General features: G+C 62.8%; 2 protein-coding genes across 2 annotated transcripts; one reads left to right on the forward strand and one right to left on the reverse strand.

The window, feature by feature from the left end:
• The first annotated feature begins 1,338 nt into the window (after nt 1–1,338).
• Nucleotides 1,339–12,580, forward strand: PCP4L1 (Purkinje cell protein 4 like 1). Its single transcript, XM_055122623.1, has 3 exons — nt 1,339–1,496; nt 11,106–11,160; nt 11,761–12,580. Exons 1-3 carry the CDS (start codon nt 1,488–1,490, stop codon nt 11,898–11,900), a joined length of 204 nt encoding a protein of 67 aa, XP_054978598.1. The 5' UTR covers nt 1,339–1,487; the 3' UTR covers nt 11,901–12,580.
• Nucleotides 12,581–12,722: 142 nt separating this feature from the next.
• MPZ (myelin protein zero) lies at nt 12,723–18,099 on the reverse strand. The gene is made up of 6 exons (XM_055121202.1): nt 18,033–18,099; nt 15,285–15,664; nt 14,896–15,109; nt 14,659–14,794; nt 14,442–14,499; nt 12,723–14,291 (listed from the first exon to the last, which is right to left on the reverse strand). Exons 1-6 carry the CDS (start codon nt 18,097–18,099, stop codon nt 14,193–14,195), a joined length of 954 nt encoding a protein of 317 aa, XP_054977177.1. The 3' UTR covers nt 12,723–14,192.
• Nucleotides 18,100–18,594: the final 495 nt, after the last annotated feature.

Here is an 18,594-nt window from a genome sequence, read left to right on the forward strand (position 1 = left end):
GGGGTAGGGAAGAAGCTGGGACTCACTTTCCCTTCCATGTCTGACCTGCCAGGAGGTCTGGCTAGTGAAATGACCTGCTTTTGTTTTTTGTTTGTTTGTTTTGCTTTTTTACTCCTGGCTCATGCACTCAGGAATCACTCCTGGCGTGCTCAGGGGACCATATGGGATGCTGGAAATTGAACCCGGGTCAGCCCCGTGCAAGGCAAACGCCCTCCCCACTGTACTATCGCTCCAGCCCCCATGACCCGAATTCTTACCTGGACAGGGTTGCCCAGAGACCTCAGGAGCTGAGTTATTACTATTCCTTTGTTTTGGGGCCACACCCTGCTGGGGTGGGGTGGGGGGGGCTGACCCTTGGCTCTTGGCTCAGGGATCATTCCTGGCGGGGCTCTGGGGACCTTACACGGTGCAGGGATGGAACCGGGGTCCGTCCATTAGCTCGCAGATGCCCGTTCTGCTGTCTCCCTCCGTGAGTTACATTAGGATGAACTGAACAAAAGGACGTAACAGCTGAAGTCATTTGCCTTCAGAGCTGGTGTTCAACCCCAGGCATCCTGTATGGTCCCCCTCTCCTTCCCCAGAACCCCACCCAGTGTGATCCCTGAGTGCAGAGCCCGGAGTACGCACTTGAGCACCACCAGGTGTGGCCCCGACACAAACAAAATAAAAGTGGACACAGCAAGGCTGGGGACGCAGGTCAGAGTAGAGAAGTTGCCTGCCAGAGCTCGGTCTTGACGCTCGGTGTGGATTTTTTTTTTTTAATTTAATTTTAGTTAAGTGAGTGGGTCTCAACAGGGCTCAGGACTCACTCCTGACTCTGCATTCAGGAATTAGTCCTGGCCGTGCTGGGGGACCCTATGGGATGCAGGGGATGGAACCAAGGTCAGCCGGGGAGGGGGGGGGGGATGCAAAGCAAGCGCCCTCCCTGCTGTACTATCTCTCCAGCCTCAGATTTAATTTTTTTTTTATTTCCTGGCCACACCTGGTGGTTCCAGGGACCGACCCCTTTACTCCAGGGACCCTATGGGATGCCCAGGGTTGCACCCTGGTATGCAGTGTGCAAGCCGCGCGCTCCCCCGCCTGCCAGCCAGGCGTTCGCAGATGCACGCGCTGCCCGCCTCCCCGCCGGGCCCGGGCCTTGCTCGCCCCCTCTCCCCTTCCCCTGCGCTCACCCCACTCCCCTGCGCTCAGCCCCCTCCCGGCCGCTCTCCCCAGCGCCTTCCCTAGTTTGGAAATGCAGCAGGCCTCCAGGCGCGCTCCCATTGGCTGCCGGGCGCCGTCACTCCGCGGCAGCCCGCGCTCCCATTGGCCGCGCGGGAGGCGGGGCCGGGCCGGGCTATAAAAGATGGGTCCGGCGCGCGCGGAGCGCCAGTGCCAGGCCAGGGTGCGAGCCAGAGCGGGCATCGAGCCTGGGCGCCAGCGCTGCCCCCTCGCCGGCCAGGCCGCCCGGAGCCCCCGCCTGGGCCTGCCCTGCAGCTGCCGCCGCGATGAGCGAGGTGAGGGCCCCTGACCCGCGCTGCCCAGCGCTGCCCTGCCCTGCCCTGCCCAGCGCTGCCCGGGCCAAGCGGGGGTCCACGGGCACCGGATGGCGCTTAGGGGCACGGGGGGGGGTCGCTCACTGGAACCTGGTGCTCTTGCTCCTCTGTCCCTCTTTCCCCCCAGGGGTCCACCCCACGCCCCTGGTATGCAGCTTGCACCCCCCTCCAACCCCCGCTTGGCCCTGCTCGGGTCAGGAGCTACAGGACGGGCCTTCCTGGTGGCCAGGGCGCAGTGCCCCCTCCCGCCCTGGGTCTTGGCTGGCTGGCCCGGCGGGGAGGGAGTGACCCCCACTAGCCCTTCAGCTGGGTGGTTCTGTCTGTCTGTCTGTCCAGAGCATAGCCCCATCTGTAGGTGGGGCTCAGAGCCGACTTGAAGTCCGGGGCTGTGTGGGTGGACATTACTAGGAGACCTTCTTTGCAGCCCCCTTCCTGGGACTCCCCTCTAGGCAGGCTGTATGCACAACTGTGCACCCGCAGGCAAGTGAACCAACCTCTCTGGGCCCCCTTCTCGGTCTGCAGCGTGGATGGTGGATGGGTCCTTAGGTGCCAAGTGTTGCTGCAGGCCCTGAGCTTTGTCCTTCTGGAGGGTATTCCGGGGAGCCCACCACCCCTAGCCTGGCACTGCCCCCCCTCCCCGGAGTGAGGGGTCAGAACTTCATGTCTGGGAACACTGCCACCTCCTCCCAGAAGCCCTCACCCGGGCTCAGCCAGCACCACCTGCTGTCCTGGCCAGTGTTGCCGTGTCCCCTATCCTGACCCTGGGAAGCCCAGCCTGGCGGGGGCTGCAGGGGGCAGGGACGAGGCTCGGAGTCCCACCCAGCTGCCCCTTCCAGCGAGGATGTGAGTGGACACCTCCCGGGCCAGCCCTCAGCGTCCCCTCAGCTGGGCTGGAAAGTTGCGATTCCAACCGTCCCCCTGGTGGTCCCCTGGGAGAAGGATTCGCAGCCTAGCCCAGGACCCGGGGAGGGGTGGCAGGGGGCGGGCAGAGCCCAAGCGGGACCCTCTGGGGTGGTGGGGAGTGACCAGGAAACTGGCCCTCTCGCCTTTGCTGCTGGCCGTGACTGGCCGTGTGGGTCCCCGGGGGGGGGGGGCACCCCGGGCGGGAGCTGTCGTGCAGAGCTGCTAACTGACCGTTTAGCAGCCTCTGCCCTGCGCGCCCGCAGCCCGGCTGGCGGGGCATCTCGCAGAAGCCGTGGGTCTGTCTCCACAGCACCGCCCCAGGGGGCTCGGCGCCCACCCCCTGGGGCCCCGGGGCCAGCCTGTTTTCTTCCCCTCAGAAAAGCGTGATGAGAATCGGAAGTGTTGCTGGGAGCCCGCCCGCAGGGAGAGAGGGCGCGAGCCGCGCGGGTGCCTCCCTCCCTGCCCTCGCGCCCCGGGTCTCTACACCCGCCCTGGTGCCGGCCCCCCCACCACCCCGACTTATGTAAGAGCTGCCCCCCCACACCCACTGGCTTATGTTGGTGCATCAGAGAAACTGCACCAGCCCGAGTCGGGGCTGGGGGGTTTCTAGTTCACCTGTGCCCCGGGGCTGGCCCCCGGCCGTCCCCTGCGGCAGATTGGAGAGTGGCCGGCCCGGATGCAGCCCTCGGTCCCGGGACGCTGGGGGAAGGCTGTGGAGAGGCTCAGCATGGGGAGCCCCGGCCTGCGAACACACACAGACACTCACACACACACACACACACTCACACACAGACACACACAGACAACACACTCACACTCATACACTCATACACAGACAGACACACAGACACACATGACACACACACTCACACACTCACACACACTGTTACACAGACACACTCACACACAGGGACACACACACAGACAACACACTCACACTCATACACAGAAACACACACAGACACACACAACACACGCACACACACTGTTACACAGACACACACACTCACACACAGGGACACACACTCACACACAGACACACACACAGACACACACGACACACACACTCACACACAATCACACAGACACACAGACTCACACAGGGACACACACACTCACACACACACTGTTACACAGACACACACACTCACACACAGGGACACACACTCACACACAGACACACACACTCACACACACAGACACACACGACACACACTCACACTCACACACAATCACACAGACACACAGACTCACACAGGGACACACACTTACACACACATACACACACACTGTTACACAGACACACCAGACTCACACACACAGGGACACACAGACACACACAGACTCACACACATACTATCACACAGACACACACAGACTCACACACTCACACACAGGGACAAACACACTCACACACATACTCACACACAATCACACAGACACACAGACTCACACGGGGACACACACTCACACACACACATACACACACACTGTTACACAGACACACCAGACTCACACACACAGGGACACACAGACACACACAGACTCACACACTCACACACACTATCACACAGACATACACAGACACACACTCACACACAGGGACATACACACTCACACACATACTCACACACACACTATCACATAGACACACACAGGGACACACACTCACACACACAGGGACACACACTCACACACACACATACACACACACGCGGGCTGTGCTGCTTAGAGTTTTTCACCACACCTCTCTGGTCTTCTGTGTGTGTGTGTGTGTGTGTGTGTCCTGGCCTTGGGCTTTAAGAACTCTCCTGGTATGGTGCAGCTGGGGGTCCCCACTTTGCTACCCGCCTCGGGGGAGGAGAGGGTCCCCTTCGCTGGCACCTCCGGCCAGGCTGGGGGGGTCAGGGTGTGTCCGGGCTGTTTTACTCATCTTAGTTTGGCTGTTGGCTTGGGGGCGCCCCCACCGGTGGCCCAGGGGGGCTCTGGGCTCTGTGCTCCCCGGCTCTGCTGCCCACTGAGTGTCCACTGGCCCTGGACTAGTGGCCAGGAGGGCCGGGCCGCCCGCTCTGGGCCGCCTTCCACGGGGCTCTGAGCAAGGGTGGTTCCTTGTCTCCCGTTTCTGGGTTCCAGGGCTCTCGGGGGCTGTGCGTGGCTGTGCTCAGGGATCACTCCCGCCAGTGCTGGGGGGGATTGGGGGTCGGGTCGGTGGGTGGGGTGCAAGTCGGCCCCTTCCCGCTGCTTCTGTCCAGCCCCAGATCTTGAATTTTCTCTTCTTGGCCTTTTGGGTAGCACCCGGCGATGCTCAGGTCAGGGCTGACTCCTGGCTCTGTGCTCAGCAATCACTCCTGGCGGTGCTTCGGGGACCCTATGGGATGCTGGGGGTCGAACCAGGGTCAGCTGTGTGCCAGGCCGACGCCCTCCCCGCTGTGCTAAAGCTCCAGCCCCAGAACTTGATTCTTGAACCTTGAACTTGCCTGCCCCTTTCTTTGCCCCTTGGCAGTGCGGGGGGTGGCACTGCCAGTCTGCCAGCGGTGCTGAGGGGCTACCCGCGGGGATGCTGAGGCCTGAGCCCGCCCACCTGCCCTCCCCACCCTCTGAGCTGCTTTATCTCCGAGGCGCGGGAGCTGGAGAGAGGGGGGCTCGCCCTGTACCCGGGAGCCGGGGTGGGGGGGGGCTGGCTCCCAGCTGCAGCTGTGCGTGTCCCGAGTGGGAGGAAAGCACGGGGGGGGCCGGCTGGCACCCACGTGGGCATTGCTTCTCCACCTGCCCGCGGGGCTCCGTGCTCAGCGGGAGCCGGTGGGGGCAGCAGAGGCACCCCAGGGGCACCCCCCCCCCCGTTCTGCTGCATTTGCAAAGGTTTTTCTTGAGTCCCGGTCACCCTGAAGGACAGATCTGACTTGCTTGCACCCCATTCCCTCTTCTGTGAGGGGCAGGCTGGGACCCTCGGCCGGGGCTCCAGGGCAGGGCAGGGAGGGGAGGGTGAGGGGGTGGAGAAAGAGGGACGGGCAGAGGGAGAGGGAACCTGCTGAGAACCCTAGCGGTCACCTGGTCCAGTGTTTTGGTTTAACTGATTAGAGTTTTCTGTTTGGTTGCATGGTTGCTTGGGTTTGGGTATGCTCAGGGCTGACTCCTGCTTGCGCTCAGGGCTGACTCCTGGCTCTATGCTCAGGGCTCACTCCCAACTCTGTGCTCAGGGCTCATTCCTGGCTACGCTCAGGGGTCTCTGTTGCCAGCTTGGGATGCCAAGGATCAAATGAACCCAGGTCAGCTGTGTGCCAGAAAAGTGCCCTACCTCCTGTACTATCACTCGGGCCCAGTATCCTTCTTTTAAAGGAAGTGGGCCCAAGAAATAGGACAGGGGTTAAGGCAATCGCCCTGGGCACAGGGCCAACCCTGGTTCGATCCTCAGCACTGCATATGATTCCATAAGCCTCAACAGGAGTGATCCCTGAGCACAGAGCCGGGAGTCAGCCCTGAGCACAGAGCGGGAGTCAGCCCTGAGCACAGAGCCAGGAGTAAGCCCTGAGCACAGAGCTGGGAGTAAGCCCTGAGCACAGAGCCGGGGGTGACCCCAGATCAAACTCAGAAACCACGAGGAAGCTGAGCTCCGAGCAAGCTAGAGACAGGCGAGGTGGCAAAGCTCAGGCTTGTCGCTGAAAGAACTGTCCTTACGCACCTCACTGTCACACTGACCACTGGACATGACTGGGCTGACCCATGCCCAGTGCTCGGGCCCCTCCCCACAGTGCTCTGCGGAGCCCTGCAGGGGTGCAGGGCTTGGACCCAGCTCCCTCCACCTTGGCCCGGGGCCAGCCTCCAGGAGAGGATTTTTTTTTTTTTTTTTTTTTTTTTTTTGCTTTTTGGGTCCCACCCGGTGATGCTCAGGGCTGATTCCTGGCTCTGCACTCAGGAATCACTCCTGGCAGTACTCGGGGGACCCTAGGGGATGCTGGGCTCGAACCTGGGTCGGCTCAAACCCGGGTCAGCTGCGTGCAAGGCCAAGGCCCTCCCCGTTGTGCTGTCGCTCCAGCCCCACCGGGAGAGGATTGAGGATTCTATTTCTCTTTCTTCTTCTATTTTCTCTTTGGGTTTGGAGGCCCCCCGGGGCCCTGCTCAGGGTGTCCCCTGGCTCAGTGCTCGGGGCTGGCTCCCTGGCCAGGCTGGAGGGACCCTCCGAGGTGCCGGGGACAGGGCCAGTCCCTGTTGGCTGTCCCCGTCCAGCCTGCCAGCCAGGCAGCGGGGGTGTCCAGCACCCTCGCTGGACACCCTGGGCTCTCTGGTCCCCCCCAGCTCTGCCACCCAGAACTGCCCCCTCATGGCCTGGAGCCCCCCCGTTGGCCCCCCAGGGCTGCCCCTTCCCTGCGGCCCCCGCGCTGCCGGCTCCCGGGGGCGGCGGGCTGAGCAGGCCTGCAGGCCGGGGGCACCCAGGCGTTTATTTTGGGACACGGGCACCCTGGGGGGGCCGCAGCGGGCAGATGGTGGGGATCAGCCTGAGGGATGCCTCCTCCTCCTCCCTCCCTCCCCCTGCCCCCGGGGGCGGGTCCCCCATCCTGGCAGCCTGAGGCTCCACAAATAGCCCCTCTGGGTACTGGGGAGGGGGGTGCCCTGAGTCACTGGGACAAGCTGCAGGACGGCGCTGGCCGCGTCCTGCCCTTCTGGGCTGCTGGTCTAGGAAGGGGGGCAGGGGCTGGGCCCCCCGGCGCTGCCCAGGGGGTGCCCACTCTGGGGGCCAGAGCTCTCCACGGGGACACCCCCAGCTCTGTTCTGCCCTTGAGCGTGACCTTGAGGAGGCGCAGCTGCCCTCGTGGGCACCTGGAGTCCATCTGAGGCCAGTGGGCGCCCAAGCACGACCCTCCCCTCCCCCAGCCCGCCCAGGTCAGGGTCCCTGCAGGCACTGAGGGTCCTTTTGTGTTCTCTGACATGGGGGGCCGCGCCAGGGGGCCCCCAGACTCCCTGAGCTGAACTGTGGCACACTCAGAGGAGTTGGGGGGAGCGTGTAGGGGTGAGGCGGCCAGGGTCACCACAGGTCCCCCTTGGCTCCGGGCAGCAGTGGGGACCCCCACCCCTCCTCTGGCAGTTGCTGTGGTAACGGGCAGCTGGAGGGAAGACAGAGAAGCAGGGGGCAGCAGTCCAGGACCCGCCCCCCGCCCGTGGGTTGGGGGGCCCGGTGGGGTGGGACCCGGGACAGCCACGTGCCAGGCAAACATTTTAGTCCCTGTGCTGTTTCTCCAGAGCCCGAGCTTCACCTTTTAAACAGAATTTGAGGGGTGGGGGCTGCCTTCAAGTCCCTTTCTCCCTTGAATGCATTTCTCTCTCTTCTCTCCCTCTCTCTCTCCTCTCCCTCTCTCTCTCTCCTCTCCCTCTCTCTCTCCTTTCTCTCTTCTCCCTCTCTCTCTCCTCTCTCCCTCTCTCCTCTCTCTCCCTCTCTCTCCTCTCTCCCTCCCTCTCTCTCTCCTCTTTCCCTCCCCTTCTCTCTCTTCCTCTCTCTGTCTCTCTCTGTCTCTCTCCTCTCTCCCTCTCTCCTCTCTCTCCCCCCTCTCCCTCCCTCCCTCTCTCTCTCTCCTCTCTCCCTCCCCTTCTCTCTCTCTTCTCTCTCCCTCTCTTTGTCTCTCTCCCTCCCTCTCGCTCCTCTCTCTCTCTCCTCTCTCTCCCTCTCTCCCTCCCTCTCTCTCCTCTCTCCCTCCCCTTCTCTCTCTCCTCTCTCTCCTCTCTCTCCCTCTCTCCATACCTCTCTCTCCTCTTTCCCTCCCCTTCTCTCTCTCCTCTCTCTCCCTCTCTCTATCCCTCTCCCTCCCTCCCTCTCTCTCTCCTCTCTCCCTCCCCTTCTCTCTCTCCTCTCTCTCCCTCTCTTTGTCTCTCTCCCTCTCTCTCCACTCTCTCCCTCTCTCCTGTCTCTTTCTCCCTCTCTCTCCTTCTCTCTTTCCCTTTCTTTCTCCCTTTCTCTTTTTTCTCTCCCTCTCTCTCCCTCTCTCCCTCCCTCCTTCTCTCTGCCTGTCTCTTTCCCTCTCCTCTCTCCCCGGGTCTCCCCCTCTCTCTCCCTCTCTGTCTCTCTCTCTCCCTCTCTCTCCTCCCTCTCTCCCTCCTCTCTCTCTCTCTCTCTCTCTCTCTCTCTCTCTCTCTCTCTCTCTCTCTCTCTCTCTCTCTCTCTCTCTGCCTTCCCACTCCGGAGAAATCTGTCTTCTCTCTGGAACCTGTATTCCTCTTTCTCTCCCCTCACGCTCAGTAAATCTTGTTCAACAACAACAAAACCAGCCCTTGCTTCCCTTGAACAGGAGAGCCAGGATGGAGAGTCCCCACAGTGCCCGGGTCCTGCGGGGCTGGGAGTGCCTGGGAGGTGCGGGCACGGCTGGGGGCTGGGCCCTGTGTGTGCCAGGCGCAGCTGCCAGCCCTGGGGGTCTCACTCCGGGCCCAGCTCCCAAGATTTTCCACTCGGGCTGGAGCGATAGCACAGCGGGGAGGCGTTTGCCTGGCATGCAGCCGACCCGGGTTCGAGTTGCAGCATCCCATAGGGTCCCCTGAGCACCGCTAGGAGTGATTCCTGAGTGCAGAGCCAGGAGTCAGCCCTGAGCATCGCCGGGTGTGACCAAAAAGGAAAAGAAAAAGCGAAAAATAATGCAAGTCGCCAAGACTTCTCTCTCTCTCTCTCTCTCTCTTTTCTTCTCTCTTTCTCTCTCTCCCCTCTCTCCTTCCATCTCTCTCCCTCTCTTTCTCTTTCCCTCTCTCTTTCTCTCCCTCTCTCTCTCCTACCATCTCTTTCCCTCTCTCTTTCCCTCTCTTTCTCTTTCCCTCTCTCTTTCTCTCCCTCTCTCTCTCCTTCCATCTCTCTCCTCTTTCTCTCTCTCTTTCTCTCCCTCTCTCTCTCCTTCCATCTCTCTCTTTCTCTCACTCTCTCTCTCTCAGTTTATTTATCTTTCCTTTTGCTGTGGGCCGTTCCGTTCCTGGCAGTGCTCAGGGCTTCCTCCTGGCTCTGCCTGCAGTAATACACTCCGGGTGATGCTCGGGGACCTAAATGGGACCAGACCGGATGCCGGGAATCGAACCCGGGTCTGCTGCGTGCGAGGCAGGCGCCCTCCCGCTGTCCCGCCCCTGGTCCCCTGCACCCTCTCCCACTTTGAGCTCAGGGATTGGGGCGGAGAAGGAGGGAGAGGCTGCAGCTCCTCCTGCCTGTGTGACTTGCCCCCGGGAGGCTGGGGGGCTGCCGTGCCCCCCCCCGCACTCACAGGCCCGAGGATGCTGGCCTGCCCCACTGCCCCGGGGGGCGCCCCCCCCAGGGGCCACAAAGGAAAGAAGTCACAGCCTCCAGGGCGCTGGCGTCAGTGGAACCTGGTGCGGGGTCCCCGGGGGCAGTGCAGGCTGGCCAGGAAGGCGGCATCCTCTGGGGACAGGCTGCTGCGTGGTGGGGACACAGAGGCGGGGTGGGGGGGCGCTGCCTGGGGGTACTGAGCCTGATGCCCTGGGGCACTGAGTCAGGAGTGGAGGGGGTGGAATTTGGGGTTCACCCCCCACCCCGCAGGGCCAAGACTGAGATGGCGGCCAGAGGTCCGCCCCTCTCTCCCAGGCTGGCGTGGGGGGGGGTCTGTAAAGAGGGGGCTCAGGAGCCTGCAGCCCCCCAGCTCCCGCCTCTTCCGAGCACCCCGAACAGCTCCACCCGATACGGCTGGAGAGGGACAGAGCCATAGCACAGCGGGGAGGGCGTTGGCCTGGCAGGAGGCCGACCCGGGTTCGATCCCCAGCATCCCCTAGGGCCCCCTGAGCACCCCCAGGAGTGATTCCTGAGTGCAGAGCCAGGAGGAACCCCTGAGCATTGCCGGGTGTGACGCAAAAAGCAGAAGAAAAAAAAAAAGAAAAGAAATAAAGGGCAGCTAGAGAACAGCTATTTTGGGAACTGGGGGGCGGGAGGTGGTCACTGTGTAAGCTGCCTGTTCTGGGCTCCGTGAAGCCAGGCGCCAGGGCCAGAGGTCAGAGGTGAAGGGGTGGCCTTGCGTGGGATTCTGTACGGACTCAGGCTGCCCTGCCAGGGGGTGCTGAGAGAAGCGTGCCAGGAGATTGTCAAAATTGGGGCCCAGGGAGTTGGAGTGATGGGACAGCAGGGAGGGCGTTGGCCTGGCACACAGCCGACCCGGGTTCGATGCCCAGCATCCCATAGGGGCCCCCTTAGCACCGCCAGGAGTGATCCCTGAGTGCAGAACCAGGAGTCAGCCCTGAGCAAAAAAAAAAAGGGGGTGTTCAGTTCCCCATGCAGGGGAGCGGCTGGAAGACAGCCCCAGCTCAGGGGTCAGGCCGGGTCAGCGTGGCTCCCAGCTTAGGGCCTGTCACTGACCTCTCCTCACATTCCAGGCCTTGGCCTTGCCTGACCTTGGGGGGGTGCGGCTGTGACCTTGAGTGACTTTGGGCTCCTATGAGCTCCGCCGCCATGACCTTGAGCCATGATAGATGTGTGTGACCTTGACCTCGGACCCTCAATGGCCCTCTTGGCCTCCTGCCCTGGTATTTGCTGGTCCCTGCCAGTCTGTCCCTGGCGCCTGGCCAGTCTTGTGCGTGTCCCACCCATCCCTCTCCTGGGCTTCCTCTCCCTAACCTCGCCCAGAAAGTTCCAGAAGCCAGACACCCAAGGGGCAGCTGCCGTGCCCACAAGCGTGGACTCACCTGGACTCTCTCTTCTAGCTCAGCACCAAGACAGCCCCGGCTACCAACCAGGCGCCCGGCCCCGAGGAGAAGGGTGAGTGTCTGGGGGGCTCGAGGAGCGTTGGGTGGAGTCTGGGGTGCATGTGGGCATGATCCTGGCGCTACTGGACCCAAATGCCCTAAACTGCTGGACATGGAAACGTCCAGCTCGGTTGGCCCAAATATCATTCATGTTGGGGCTGGAGTGATAGCACAGCGGGGAGGGCATTGGCCTGGCACTCGACTGACCCGGGTTCGATTCCCAGCATCCCACTTGGTCCCCTGAGCACCGCCAGGAGGAATTCCTGAGTGCAGAGCCAGGAGTCAGCCCTGATATTGCTGGGTGTGAACCAAAAAGCAAAAAAAAAAAAATAAAATCATTATGGGGCTGGAGCGATAGCACCGCGGGGAGGGCGTTTGCCTTGCACGTGGCCGACCCGGGTTCGAATCCCAGCATCCCATAGGGTCCCCCGAGCACCGCCAGGAGTCATTCCTGAGTGTAGAACCAGGAGTCAGCCCTGTGTATTGCCAGGTGTGACCCAAAAGGCAAAATAAATAAATAAATAAATAAATAAATAAATAAATAAATAAAATAAAATCATTAGTGTTGACCCCAGGGGCGTGTCCGGTCATCTCTGGGCGCTCTGGTCTGCAGGGAAGGCCGGAGGCAGAAAGAAGGAGGAGGAGGAGGAGATCGACATCGACCTCACGGCCCCCGAGACCGAGAAGGCGGCTCTGGCCATCCAGGGCAAGTTCCGGCGCTTCCAGCAGAGGAAAAAGGAGCCCAGCTCCTAGGGGGCCGGCCGCCCCCAGCCCCTGAGCCCCCCCACCCCCGTCCCCGTAGGTTCTTCCCCTCGCAGCAGAGCCTGGGCCAGGTGGGGATGGAACACGTCCCCGGCTGGGATCCACCCCTGCCTCCCCCAGACCACAGATGCCTGAGGAGGAGGGGAGGGGGCTGGTGGGGGCCACATGACTCTGCTCCAGAAATGCTCGTGGGAGGAGGGGCCCCCGGGGTCAAGACCAAGGGTACTGGACGGCTCCATGTCTGGCAGTCGGGGGCCCTTGGGTCCATCAAGCCAGGGCCCCGGGACACGCCCACATGCTCTTGAGCATCTGCCTGGTCCCCGCGCCCCACGTCCCCCTCCCTTAAGCCGAGACTCTCTGGGGCCCCCCCAAATCCTGCAGCTTCCACACTAGTGCATGCCAGTAGGTGAGTCCGAGGAAGGAGGGGGCAGAGCCGGTCCCGGAGGGAAATGGGGCCCGGGCGGGGGGCGGGGAGGAGTCTCAGAGACTCAGCTCGTGAGGGTTCTTGGGGTGCTGCGGACCTGCCGACCTCCCCCCCCCACCCCTCGAGGCCATGCACGCACGCGGGGCTGTAGCCGCAGCCGCTCCCCCCCACCCCAGGGCAGAGCGGAGTAGCCGCTCCGCGGGGCCACACATGGCATGATGCTGAGAATAAAAGCCGTCTGGTGTGACCCGCCCTCTGCTCCTGTGTCGCCCGCATGTGTGCACAGCCCGCGCACACATGCTCTCCCGGGCTGGCTGTTGAGTCCCATGGAGACACACACACACACAACACACACACACACCTTCTCCTGAAGTTGGCTGTTCCATGGAGACACACACACACACACACACACACACACACACACACACCCTCTCCTGGATGTTGGCTGTTGAATCCCCTGGACACCCCCCCCCCCTTGTATACACACACACACACACACACACACACACACACACACCCTCTCCTGATGTTGGCTGTTGAATCACATGGACACACATACATACATACACACACACATACGCATCCTCTCCTGATGTTGGCTGTTGAGTCCCATATATACACATCCACACACACTCCTGAACACACCACACACACACAACACACACACAGACACACACCCTCATACCTCTCTCCCAGATGTTGGCTGTTGAGTCACGTGTATACACACACACACACACACACACACACATACACATACCCTCTCCTGATGTTGGCTGTTGAATCCCATGGATGTACACGCACACACACGCGCACACCCTCTCCAGACCTGGGCTGCCGTGCACACAGGGCACCAAGTTACCCGAGGCAAAGTTTCTTCGTGCTCGGAGCAGAGCCCAGGGTGGACGCCGGCACCCTCTCCCCAGGAGCCTCCACGCCCCCAAACACCCAGATTCCTCCCCCCCATCCGAGGAGGGGCACGGCTGGGGATTTTCCCCAGGAAACCAGCCGGGAGATGGAACTTCTGCAAATGTCAGTGTTTATTAAACATTCAGGAGTGGGGAGGGGGTGCTGAGAAGAAATATACAGAATATAGAAAAACCCAAAGGCTCCTGTGGCTGGGAGCAGGGCGCCCCTCCCGAGACCCCTGCCCCCTCCTCAGCCGCCTGCTGCCAGGACCCCCATCTCTCTCTCTCCTTCCCCATGACCTTGAGTCCCAGGACAGTGCTCCAGGGGACAGCAAAGTTGCAGCTGAGGGTGGGGCGAGGGTGCTCTGCTGGGCCGGCTGGCCAGCCCCAAAGGGCTGTGGGGTGGGGGAGGGGCAGCATGACGTCATGGGTGCTCAGTCATGGGACAGAGTCCACCTAAAGGACCCCTAAAGAAAGCAGCTCTGGGCGACCGGGTGTTAGGTGGGGGACAGACAGAGGCACTGGGCGAGCCAGTGGGGGGGGTGGGCATGGGGGTCTCAAGGTCCCTTTCTTTGGTCCTGGAGGGACAGGCACCAAACACGCAGTCCTTGGGTGGGGGCCTGGGCTGCGGGGAGGGAGGGGGCGAGGAAGGACGTGAGCGGGAACCAGGGGCGGGAAGGGCAGGGCTGGGGCGGGGAGGAAGCACCTCGAAGGGGGGCAGGACAGGACGGGGCGTCCCTCGTCCCTCGGGCAGGGCTGGGGCGCTCACGAGGCCGAGTCCCGCCCCATCATGTTCTTGAGGGCGTTCTTGAGGCTCGTCCTGCTGGGGGACTTGACGGCCGGCCGCAGCGCGGCGTCCGGCTCATCCTTGCGCAGTTCCAGCTCGATGACCACCACCCGCGCGCCCCGGGCGGGCTCGGCCGCGCCCCGCGCCCCGGCCCGGCCCCATAACCGCTATTTCTTGTCCTTGCGCGAGTCCCCCAGGCCCCTGGACTTCTTGTCGCTGCCCTTGGAGCTTCTGCTGTGGTCCAGCATGGCGTAGAGGACCGGCGTCTGCGGGAGGGGACAGTGAGGGTCTCCCCCCAACCCGGAACTGCTCGTTCGGCCCGCGCCCGCGCCCTGCGCCCGCGCCCAGGGTCCGCCCCTGCCCCCCCCCCCCGCGCCTCCCTAGCCCGCCCCTGACCTCGCCCCCAGTCCGCCTACCTGCCGGCCGCGCTTGGAGTCCTTGGAGGATTTGTGCAGCCGACCCTTCTCCATGGCACTGTGGGGTGGGGAGAGGCGCGCGCTGGACACAGCTCTCCAAGGCGCGGGGAGCCGTGCGCACCCAGGAGCGGCGGGTGGGCGTGCGGGATGGGGACCGCTCCCCTGGGACCCCCAGCCGGGATGGGAGCAAGGGGCTGGGGGTCCCGGAGGCGCCTACCTGAGGCGCCTCTGCAGCGCCGCCTGTCTGCGCAGCCAGCAGTAACGCACCAGGTAATACAGCAACAGCAACAGCAGCACCAGCCCCAGGACGCCCCCGATCACGGCGCCCAGCACCACCCCGTACCTCGTGGGCACTAGGGGGGAGGCGGGCGTGAGCGCGGGGACGCGGGCCGGGCCCCCCCGCAGACCACCGCGCCGCGCGCGCGCACCCCGCGTGCGCCCTGCGCCCTGGCACCTTTTTCAAAGACGTAGAGTTTGACCTGGGAGGTCTTGCCCACGATGTCGGGCGGGTTCTTGACGTCGCAGGTGAAGGTGCCGTTGTCGCTGTAGTCCAGGTTGTGGATGATGATGGAGCCATCCTTCCAGCGGGGGTCGCCCACCCACTGGATGCGCTCCTTGAAGGCGCCCACCTCGTCGATGTACGGCTGGCCCTTGGCATAGTGGAAGATCTAGGGCGGGGGTGAGGGGGGGGACGACTAAGAGACCGAGAGCCGGGGGTGGGGGTGGGGTGGGACCACAGGAACCCGCTGTGGCCAGCCCAGGTCGGGCCTGAGTCCTGACTCAGAAAGCATCACTAGGGACTCGCTTTGGGGACGTGCCCCACCGCCAGCCGCCACCACTCACCGAAATGGCGTCCCGGCCGCCCTCGGGCTGGTAGCGCCAGGTGAAGGAGATGTCGTCGGACACCCACTCGCTGGACCAGAAGGAGCAGTGCAGGGTGACCCGGGAGCCCACGGCCCCGTATACCACCCGATCCGTGTACACCACGATGGCGCGGGCAGGGCTCAGGGCTGCGGGGGGCGGGGCGGGGAGAGAGGAGTGCCAGCACAGGTCAGGGCCACCGCGAGAGGAACAGCGACACCGGCGACCCTGTCCCAGAGCCAGGAGTCCCCACTCCCGGCCCCCTTGTCTGGACTTACTTCCAGGCTGAAGGAACCGAAGTTTCCTGCAAATGTCCCAGTGACCCTCAGCCCTTCGAGCATCTCCCCCAAGACTCTTCACCCCTCCCCCCACCCATCACTGGCGATGCTCAGCGCTGACTCTGCACTCTGGAATCACTTCTGCAGGCTCCCCGGACTACATGGGGTGCCGGGCTTCGAACCCGAACCCGGGTTGGTTGTGTGTACATCAAATGTTCTCTGCTCTGTCCTATCACTCCTGGCCCCTCGATTCTTTCTCGTTCCCTCCCAGATACGACCCCTGCCTTTAGTGTCATGTCCAAACTTGGTCAAGTGACACTCAGATAAAGGACGCCACGTGTTTGCTTAGAAGAGCAGAGAGCTTTCTTTTGCAGTTTTGCTTTTTTAAAACATGAGGGAGGGACTGGGCTGGAGCAATAGCACAGCGGGGAGGGCGTTTGCCTTGCACACAGCCAACCCAGGTTCGATTCCCAGCATCCCATAGGGTCCCCTGAGCACCGCCAGGAGTGATTCCTGAGTGCAGAGCCAGGAGCAACCCCTGTGCATCGCCAGGTGTGACCTCAAAATTAAAAAAAAAAATACATGAGGGACAGGAGATAGTGTAATGGGTAAGGCACTTCCCTTGCATGTGGCTGACCTGGGGTTGATCCCCGGCATCCTATAGGGTCCCCTGAGCACCACCAGGGGTGTCTGAGAGCAGAGCTAGGAGTTACCCCTGAGCACTGGCAGGTGTGGCCCCCAAACAAACAAAAAAAAAAACATAGTGCTATATTTTCCTTTCCTTTTTTTTTTTTTTTGGCTACATCTGGCATTGCCCAGAAGCTGCTCCCGGCTTGGTGCTCAGGGGTCCATCCCAGCAGTGCTGAAGGGGACGATATGGTCCCAGGCCTCTCCATAGGCAAAGCCTGAGCCCAGCCTGCTGAATTTCTCCAGTTTTTTTTTTGGGGGGGGGGGCGGGGGTCACACCCAGCGATGCTCAGGGCTCACTCCTGGCTCTGCACTCAGGAATTACTCCTGGCGGTGCTCAGGGGACCTTATGGGATGCTGGGAATTGAACCCGGGTTGGCCTCGTGCAAGGCAAACACCCTCCCGCTGTGCTATTGCTCCAGCCCCAACGAATTCAGACTTCTTGTAGGATAGGAAAGTGACCAATGACCACATCTTTCCTGTCCAGTGGCCCCTGATGTGCCCCACTTACCAGTGAGCTGGCCTTGGCCTGGGGGTCACTGAGGGGCCGGGCAAGCCCCCCAAGCCAGGGGGCTCCCTGCTCTGGCCCGATGCCACCACCCCCGGGACTCACCCACGCCGAGGCCATTCCAGGGAGACTGCGTGGGGGTGACTGTGACCCCATTGTTCACGGGATGGGGAGGGCAAACAGAGACCTATTGTCAAGCTCATGCCCCCCCACGCCCCCCCCCGCTCCCCTGCAGCCTGTGGCCCCCTCACATTCCTGGGGGTCCCAAGTGCTCCCCAGAAGGCTGGAGCGGCTGCTGCTCCCTGCTTCCTCCTCGCAGCTCCCGGCCAGGGCCCTACTGCTCTGCTCATTCCACCCCTGCAGTCTCCTCACCCCATTTCCCTGAGTCTACCCCCTGGCCCTGCCATCTCCTTTCCCCCCACTCTGCATCCCAGAGGGCTCTAGATTCTGCATTTAGGGATCAGCCTCTGATGACAGATATGTATGTCTCCAGAGCACCCCGCCTCACGGGGGGCTCCAGGGGATCTTGGGGAGAAGGTGCTCCTTCAACCCTGCTCTGGCCTGCACCCTAGCCCCCCAGGGACCCCTCTAACAAGGAAGGTGAGGGGCCAGAGCCAGAGTCCAGCCAGAAGGGCTCTTGCTTTGCACGCGGCTGGCCCAGGTTCCATCCCCCGCACCCCGGATGGCCCCCAGAGCCCCGCCAGGAGTGATCACTGGATTCAGACCCAGGAGTCAGCCCGAGCACTGCTGAGTGTGGCCCCCAAATAAGAGCAACCCTCCCCCCGGAAAAAAGAAGGAAGAGGATGACCTCATTTCCAGATGCTGAGAGACCCCTGTCCTGGGAACGGGGCTTAGAGGGTCTCAAGAGTTGGGACCCCCTCCTAGGATTCCTTCCTTTTATTCCTGGCTGTTTTTTCTTTTGGGGGGTCACACCCAGAGATGCACAGGGGTTACTCCTGGCTCTGCGCTCAGGAATTACTCTTGGTGGTGCTCAGGGGACCACATGGGATGCTGGGAATCGAACCTGGGTCTGCCGCATGCGAGGCAAACGCCCTACCCAATGTGTTCCAGCCCCCCTGGCTGTTCTCTTGGGGGCTGCCGAGGGGGGCAGTACTGGGGGGTGATGCAGAGGCCCTGGCACGTTCTTGGGGTCCAGCGGGGCCTAACTCCTGCAGCCGTCCTCCTCCCCTCCCCGCCACTGTCCCCCTCCAAGTGGGCAGGCGGCCGCCGAGAGGGGGACCCCTGAGCCCGACTCACCCAGAGAGCAGAAGACCAGGGCAGCCAGGACGGGGCTGGGAGCAGACGCCGGGGCCCCGGGAGCCATGGTGGGGGCAGGGCTGGAGCAGCGGTGGGCTGGGAGAGTGGGGGGCCCGGAGCTGAGTGGGGCGTCCTGGAACCCGCTTAAATCCCCAGGGCCCCCAGCCCGAGGGGGCTGGCCTCAACCAGGAACCAATTGCCTGCTGGTATGTGCGGTTGGGAGGTGGCAGGGGGGGCAGGGGGGCATTGTGCCCTGCGGGGAGGGCCGGCGGGGGCACATACCACCCCAACACAGCCGGCTTTGTGTGCGCCAGCCTCCCCCTGCCCCGGGCTGGAATGTTGGGGGGCAGCGAGGGAGGGGACAGAAAAAGGGACACAGACCCACTTCTGAGGGAAGGGGGGGGGAGCCTGGAACGGGGGTCTGGCCATGGACAAGCTTCCTCCCCAGGCCCCCCGGAGCCCCAGGAGTCAGACACAGGGCCCCCCCCCCATTTGGGGAGCCCTTGAGGCTGTGACAAGCCCAGGCCCCGTCCCAGGCCAGCTGAGCAGCCTGGCGGGGGGG

The sequence above is a fragment of the Sorex araneus genome, chromosome X (assembly GCF_027595985.1).
Source record: "Sorex araneus isolate mSorAra2 chromosome X, mSorAra2.pri, whole genome shotgun sequence".
In the NCBI taxonomy this organism is placed as follows: domain Eukaryota; kingdom Metazoa; phylum Chordata; class Mammalia; order Eulipotyphla; family Soricidae; genus Sorex; species Sorex araneus.

Bases quoted from the DNA above. Each gene is read 5' to 3' on its own strand.
- PCP4L1 (XM_055122623.1), top strand. The intron at 11,161-11,760 runs GTGAGTGTCTGG...TCTGGTCTGCAG, and splicing joins GCCCGGCCCCGAGGAGAAGG to GGAAGGCCGGAGGCAGAAAG.
- MPZ (XM_055121202.1), bottom strand. From the start codon at position 18,099: ATGGCTCCCGGGGCCCCGGCGTCTGCTCCCAGCCCCGTCCTGGCTGCC. The intron at 15,110-15,284 runs GTGAGTGGTGGC...CCCCCGCCCTAG, and splicing joins GCGGCCGGGACGCCATTTCG to ATCTTCCACTATGCCAAGGG. The intron at 14,500-14,658 runs GTAGGCGCCTCC...CCCACCCCACAG, and splicing joins GCGCTGCAGAGGCGCCTCAG to TGCCATGGAGAAGGGTCGGC.